We start from the raw sequence: 7881 nt of genomic DNA, 5'->3' as shown, positions 1-7881 counted from the left end.
AATAATTTGGAAGACTAAATATTCCAAAATTATTATGCTTTTTAGTCTTGATTGTTTCAAAATCAGAGAGTAATTTCAATTACCAGTGAAGAATTTTTATTCAGTTACATTTTTGAATATAAATATAGTTAGAAAGCGTGTCTTCACTTTATTTATTTAAATCCTTGATATAAAATAATAAATACAAGTAGTCAAAAGAAGTTATTTTAATTTTCGATAATTTAAAATGGCACTTTGTGAGCATTGGAAGTCTTATAAGATATGCTTTTGTAGGTGTTGTAGCTTGGACTGTCACAATATTTCTTCACAGGTATTCTATATAATACAAAAAGATAATAATAAATTCAAATTTGCATATCGCTATCAGTATGTGCGCCCATTAATATAGGTACCTCATATATATATATGAAAGTGCATAGACAGTTTAATACATCAGATGAGATAAAATATTCAAAAAAATATAAATAAGATAAACAATAACAGTGTTTGAGCTACATAATTATTTTAAAATGTAGGAAAAATCTGTTTAAAAGGAAGGAAGACCAACATGAACATTGTGATATAAATAGATGATTATCTTAACAAGATTAATGAGGTACACTGTAAACATGGTCAGCTGACTTCCTCTTGGTCATTTCATACGGATGTTCAACATTAGCATAGTGATGTGTCTGTGACTCACTAGAATTATTAACAACACTGTAGACATGATCAGTTGGATCTCTTCTCATCCTTTCATATACAGGTACAGTGTTAGTAGTATCATGGATAGTAACTTGGTCCCTGACTGTGAGTACCTCTCTGTGTGCAGGATCCTTTGTACCTTCTCTAGTTCCTGGAATTAAACAAGAATATGTCATAGGATTATTTTGTTTTACCCTCAAATTCCATTCTGATGTGCCATAGAGGTCATTCAAAACAGTATTTTCACTTATACCACTGCCACCCAAAAAAGCTGCACCAAAGAAGTATCCTTCTACTTAAATTTCTTTACCACAGAATGACAGAATCTGGGTAGGGATTGCTATTCTCACATAACTCTCTAGTGCTGTGGGTGAGGCTGTATTTATTCTAGCATAAACTTGTTACCAAATTTGATTTATCCTAGCATATATCTTTAGCCCAAAAGGCTCTTCCTACCCTAGGACACTTATGTATTCACGTCATCTAACTTACTTGTTTTTGCAGAGTCATTCTCTTGCAAAAATTTCATGAGCTATCCTATCCTAAACTATCCTAACGAACGAGCGAAAACGCGAAATTAAATTGCTTTGTGCATTGATATTCACAATAAAATCGTCAGATAGAGGGATCTAGACGTCATTGACAGTCCAAGAAACAACTGGCTGCAAGCGATCAAATTAAATTAGCGATCTTGGCCCCACATTTCTGCCTGCGGTTTACAAATACAAACTAGTCCCAAATTTCCAATTATCTTTTACTAGCGAACTGGACCTGAGAAATCTAATCTGTTTGTTCCACTGCATTTATTTACACATCACTATATGTTGGCACTCATCAGAGACGCGAAATTAAGTTGCAGCGAAACTTTACTCTGTGTGCTTCTTTTGAAACTAAATACCCTACAGGATGAAAATATTCGATGGAGATAGAAATTCGCGATTTCGCAAACAGTCAATTCTGCTAATTATTAAATTCTGCGCAAAAATAGTTTTATTTTTAATCACAAGGAAGAATAAATACTGCCTCAAATTTAAACACTAGTCGCTAGGCATAAATACTAAATGTAGCTGAGTTTCAAAATCTTTTTAAAATAGTCGCCGGGGCTTTGAGTTAACCCCTTTGCTAGTACATCACATTTCTTTACAAAATTATTCAAGGTGTCACAAGATATGCAGAAAGGCGTCATCGCAAAAATAGCCGCTAGGCAGATGTACTAAACGTAGCCAAGTTCTAAAACTTTTTTTTAAATCATCGCAGGGGCTTCGAGTTAAGCCCATTGCCAATGTATCGAACCTCTTTACAAAATTATTCAAGGTTTTCACAAGTTACTAGGCGTGGTACCGTCATCAAAAAAACCTCTCCTACAGTTATTGTACATTGAAATCAACTCCATCAACCTCTAAAACCGAAGTTGAGGACGATAATGATTTTGATCTGGACCTTATGGTATGTATTTGATTTGCAGTGCAGACACGTTTTTCCATAATTAACTGCGTTAGTTAATTCTTTTGTTTGAAAAATGATCGCGCTCATTAAATACTTCAGCAATTGCTTTTGTACTTCCTTTACACATGTTAATATTTTTCTTTTCTGTTTACTCCAGATTGAGAATAAAACAGCACCTGCCGGTATTCTGATTACGAAAACTAAAGACAAGTAACAATATTCACCGTGGCAGGAATATTGGCAGAGAAGCAACTAATCAACCTAGACCCCTTCTTCAACAACAACAACAACATTGATATCACTGTGGCAAACTTGATTATATTATTATTATTAAATTATAATGTATCTATACATGAAATAAAATATATATATTTTATTTCATGTATAGATACATTATAATTTATTACAAACTTGAGTGTACAAATAAAATATTGCAAATGCAAATAAAATTTCCAAACGATGAAACGAGTAAAACAAACAGTTTCGCCCATATGGCGGTTGTCTGACAATAAAATTGAACAGACACTCTTGGTAAGTAAATACCAGCGTGTAATAGTGCTCTCTGACTAGTTATTTTGGTAATAACAGCTCTATATCGCTGTCACTGTCTTGAGTAGATGTTAAAGGCGATTCTCTCGCTACTACATGGCTAGTAAGGGAGTTTTCATCAGAACTCTCCTCGTGGCTTACTACTGTAAAGTTGTGCCAGTTGGCAAAAAATTTGTGCTCGTAAAGGCGCTTTTGTTCCTTTTTTAAAACAGATATATTCTCCCTGTTAGCAGCTGCGGTCACTTCTATCTCAATTTCAAGACCTGCGGGAATAATTGGTGATCTTCTAGGAATTACATCTACCACCCTTGCAGTCATTGTGCTTCCGTGTATGATGAAAAATCTCTCACACTAAAACAAAAAAATGAAGCGGTAGGGATGGAAAATTAAATATTGCGTTTTACCGAAGAAACAAACTAAAATTCAACTAATTTAGTAAATGGTTTTGAAAAAACTCATTACTTACCACAAGTTTTTGGTTCATCAAAGGCCTCGAAATCGATGAAAATTCGTGAAAACCTCTGAACGCAGCAAAAAATTAATAGCTTAGCATGATCGACTCATAGTTGTAAGCTAAATAGAAACCGAAACACGCGGTTTGCGCATGCGTAGGGTTAACTCTATTGCTAGCCGCAATAGAGTTAACTCTTCAAAGAGAGTGAAAGTGTTCAGCCGCAAATAAATTAATCCGCGAATAGCATGAAAAAGGCAATTTTCGCGAAATTTTACTCTGCGAATAAATTCATCATGTAAGGTACTAGCGAAATAAGTGTCCTAGGGTATATGTATCCACGCTCACACACCTCTCTATGACATTTTAAAGCTGTTCGTAGCTGTATCAACACTCAAACTCTCTTCTACCACATAATAATGCCACCCCCAAATGTACCCATTGTTATATTTTCCCTATCCTATACGGAAGTTGCTCTGATATGTATCCTAACACATACATGTGTACTCTTCTACAACATAACGATGCTGTACTTGGATGTATCCATACTCCTATACTTCTCAAGCACATGATGATTATGACCCTAGATGTATCCACAATTACATACTATGACATTACCTTTCCTCTTCCTGCAGCAGAGTTTGATGATGATTACAGCTACTATCATCACCAATACTCCAATAACTATTCCAACAATAGCACCGACAGACAAGCCATCAGTCTTGGTTAACTTTGTTGTTGCTGTTGGCTGGGTTGTTGGCTGGGTTGTTGGTGGTATGGTTACATCAAATGTCCATGTCACATTCCAAGTCATGATGATTGGATCCACGGCTACAAGTTTGTACAGAAGCTGTGAACAACATTATATCGTTGCATCAATCTTATTTCATTATTTTTATGTGAAAATTAGTTCAAAGTGGCAGTCCGCATGCAAGAATAAAATATTCCAATGAAAAGCTGCAAATATGCACCAGATTGATACTTTTCTAGTATGAAATTACATTATATTATAAAGCTTGCTACGAAGCTTTTCATTCTAGGTAAGTTAGTTTTGTTTAAAAATTGTTGCTTTTTGATCAAATAATCTGTTAGTTGAACCGTTTATGTACATGAATTCACCTGATACTTTCAATGGTGCTGCTTAACCATCTTACCCACTTCAATATTTAATAGGATCATGTTATTGGTGAGTCAAATATAATCATATATATAACATAGTGTACCTTAGTATATAATTAATATATCTTTGGAAGGCTGAGCTTTACATTGCATACTGCTTATTTCAGTTTTTAAACATAAGTTCTCCAAAAGGGTGCTTTCTATAAAAAACCTGGCTAAATATGTAATTGATCTAATTACTGTTAGGACTGGTTTGTGTCAAAACGAAGTTTCTTGGGTAGGAAACTGTGCTATCAGTAAAAAAAAGAAAACAATTAAATTTTTTGACGTCATGAAACACGCTCTTAAAGAATTTTTTGCAAAACTAGAAGGAAGTTCAAATGATATAGCTGGTTCCGCACTGGTGGAAGAAAAGACACCTTGCGTATAGTGTTGTATATATTATTATACTAGAGATTCCCCTGTCATACAGCCCACGACCAAAGTGATATTGGAAAAAATAAAGGGTACTGATGGTGGAGAAATGCAATATTAACAGTCAAATGGCACTGCAGTGCAATAGGATAACTGCAATGGTAGCTGTAATGTACTGGGTGTTATTATGTACAACAAACAGCAATAATGGAAGGAAAATATTATATGTTTATATCTCTCCCCAGCAATAGGAGAAATGCAATATTAGAAGTAAAATGCACTGATATTCTTAGAATAACCAATATTATTAACATTAATATTATTCGAATACAGTAATAATACAAAACCTGTGCACAATTTTGTTCACATTTTAAAACGTCATAGCTAACAAAATCAAGAAGTTTGATATTTATATAGATTTTTAGAAAATCTATTTAGCAAAACTATTTAGAAAAAATAACAACAGTGTAACACATTGCCCAACATCGGTCACTATATACTATGATCTTGCAAATTCGAATGCTTATTCTTATAATTAAATCTTATAAAATCGAATAATTATTCTTATAATTAAATCTTATAAAATTGAATAATTATTCTTATAATTAAATATTGTAATAATTTCATAAGTATCGCTAGAAAAAACATCTTCATCATTTCCTTTACTTTCACTGCTTTGGACATCCTTTGGAATACCAAAGTACTCATAAGTGTCCAAAATGTCAGTTACTGTGAAATTGGCAAAAATGAAACGATTGCTTTTCAGTACTTCTATGTTAATTACAGAAACCTTCGGCAATTGGATAATGCTATAGACTGGTGAAATGTACTCGTTTTTTTCCGTGAAATGCGCACGACCTAATGGTTCTATTCTTTGTCGCTCGGCGTTTCGTTTGCTGGTCTTAATTTTGATAAAAATAAAGCCTTTCCAGTTTTAATAATGATTTAAGGCCGAATTAATCTGTCTAATTATGCATAATCCGACCAGATGGGTAAGGTTTAGGAAATTTTCTACAAAGAATAAAGACTTGGTGACATATTTAAATAGGTTTATATGTGTTTTGTATTGTTATTATACATAAACGACTCCATTTAAAAATGGTTAAATTTGTTGATGAGATTTCGGTACAAGGGTTTGTGACAGCGTTGATGAATAATTTTTGTGATTTGTGTGATCATATGCATTCATCATAAATCTCCCAGACAATCGTTTCGCTCGTGTTTGGTCAGGGGATAATTTTCACAACATTCTGGTTTGTCGTAATAGGTCGTTAAATGTGTTGACACAAAGAAGAATACGATCACTGCGCAATTGATCATAAATACAAAGACGATCCATTGGTGCAGGTGTTATGGCGCTGCTCTACCAATCCAAATGTCACAGCTGGAGTAATGTCAAAAGTTACCTTTTATCCAAAGCTTGACCTCTGGATACAGATGCTGACACACAAACTGGTAGAAAGGCTACGTATAGTAAAAAGTTATTGTTGTTTTGCTTTATCCTAGACGTAAAAAATATTTGTAATTAGTTTTGCTTTGCAGAATAAGTTATGCTGTTTAGAAAAATTAAGCAAATTGCTGTAAATGAACGCTATAAATGCGCAGTACCCCCTTAACTTTTTGTAAAATTACCACTATCGTGGTTTATAAAACTAGTGAAATTGATCATGAAAAGGAAAACAGTTGGCGATGCAAACCATTAAAATGCAGCTACGGTAAAACTAGCAAATTAAAATAATTAAGTCAAGTTTTTCCTTTTCGCTAGGCAAAGGAGTGAGTTTGGAAAGATCCTTGAACGAATTAGGCAATTTACATGTATTTTACTGTTTTTTATAGCAAAGCTTTTCTATAACGAAAATGTTCCTGTAATGGATTATTTACGTTGTAAGAGTGCATTTTTTACCGACTAGCTTAACAGTTCAATCAGACCAATGACACGATTGGTCTAAGTGTGAAACTGTGCTCTCCAAAAATGATGTGTTGGTGTTCAATATAACTGATTTCAGCGAGGACAATAATGATGACACTTTAACATATCTACTAACACTGGCACATAATCTAAAACTTTGAACTAGCATTATAATAATAACTTCAATTACCATAAGAAATTTTTGGCTCTAATTTGTAGTTATAAAATTTATTTGTACAGCAAAATTATCTGAAACTACATTTAGTTAAAATAAAACTTCGGCTATTTTAACTCGTTTGTACTGAATACAAGTCTGTAATTGAAGTTTTCTTATTTCTATTCTTGTCTCAGCATCAATTTTAGACTAATTGTCACTATACTAAATGGTGTTTTGGATGAACCGGGAACGGAATTTCTTCAAACAAATTGGTCGATTAGACCAACTAAATTTGGATCAATCGATATTCAGCCAATCATCATTAGACCAATCTTACTAAATCCCATACAATGATATCATACTATTCACTACTCTATTGATAACCATATTTTAACAAGTATTAGATGAATAATTAGATGAATAAGTATTAGATGATTCTAGCTTAACTACAACAGATTTTATGGTCAATAAACTGAATGCATGTTTACCATCAGTGCGAAAACCTAGTTCCGAGAAAACTGGTGTTAAAGTCTGAGAAACGAAAACCGATGCACAGTTTTGTTTACATTTCAAAACGTCATAGCAACCAATATTAAGAGGTTGTGATATGTATCTAGATTTCTGTCTTTATATCAAAAAAATTATGCTAAATTTAAAAATCTAAACAGATTTTGAAAGCAGATAGAAATGGCTGTATATCTATAAGAAAATGTATTACCTAATTTTGCAGATCTTAAAAACGGCTTGGCAGTGCCGCGATATTGAGCACAACCGTAGTATGATCAACAAAATGTTAAAGAAAATAATAACAGTAACATATTGCACATCATCGGTCACTCTATACTTTGATCTTGCAAATTCGAATAATTTTTCTTATAATCAAATCTTATAAAATCGAATAATTATTCTTATAATTAAATATTGTAAAAATCTTATATGAATGGTTAGGAATATCTCATGGTCATTCCCTTTACTTACACTGCTTTTGGCATCAGTTGAAATACCAAAGTACCCATTATAATTGTCCAAAATGTCAGAATTATCCTTCAAATCGGCAAAAAAGAAACGATTACGTTTTTCGGACGCCATCTTTCTGTACTTCCTGTTTAGCATAGCAATGGTTTTAAGAGGTTTTTCCGAGGTTTTAAGACA

At 33.2% G+C, this 7881-nt stretch overlaps 1 protein-coding gene across 1 annotated transcript in view; it reads right to left on the bottom strand.

The window, feature by feature from the left end:
* Positions 1-234: 234 nt before the first annotated feature.
* LOC137396817 (uncharacterized) overlaps positions 235-7881 on the bottom strand; it is an 89879-nt gene continuing 82232 nt past the window's right edge. Inside the window, exons 8-9 of the mRNA XM_068083130.1 lie at positions 3749-3961; positions 235-835 (exon numbers count right to left, since the gene is read on the bottom strand). Of these exons, the coding sequence (XP_067939231.1) occupies positions 588-835; positions 3749-3961 (461 nt within the window). The 3' untranslated portion in view covers positions 235-587. The remainder of the gene's footprint in view (positions 836-3748; positions 3962-7881) is intronic.

Source organism: Watersipora subatra, chromosome 5 (genome assembly GCF_963576615.1).
Source record: "Watersipora subatra chromosome 5, tzWatSuba1.1, whole genome shotgun sequence".
NCBI classification, from domain to species: Eukaryota; Metazoa; Bryozoa; class Gymnolaemata; order Cheilostomatida; family Watersiporidae; genus Watersipora; species Watersipora subatra.
This window is presented reverse-complemented; position numbering and strand designations above follow the sequence as displayed.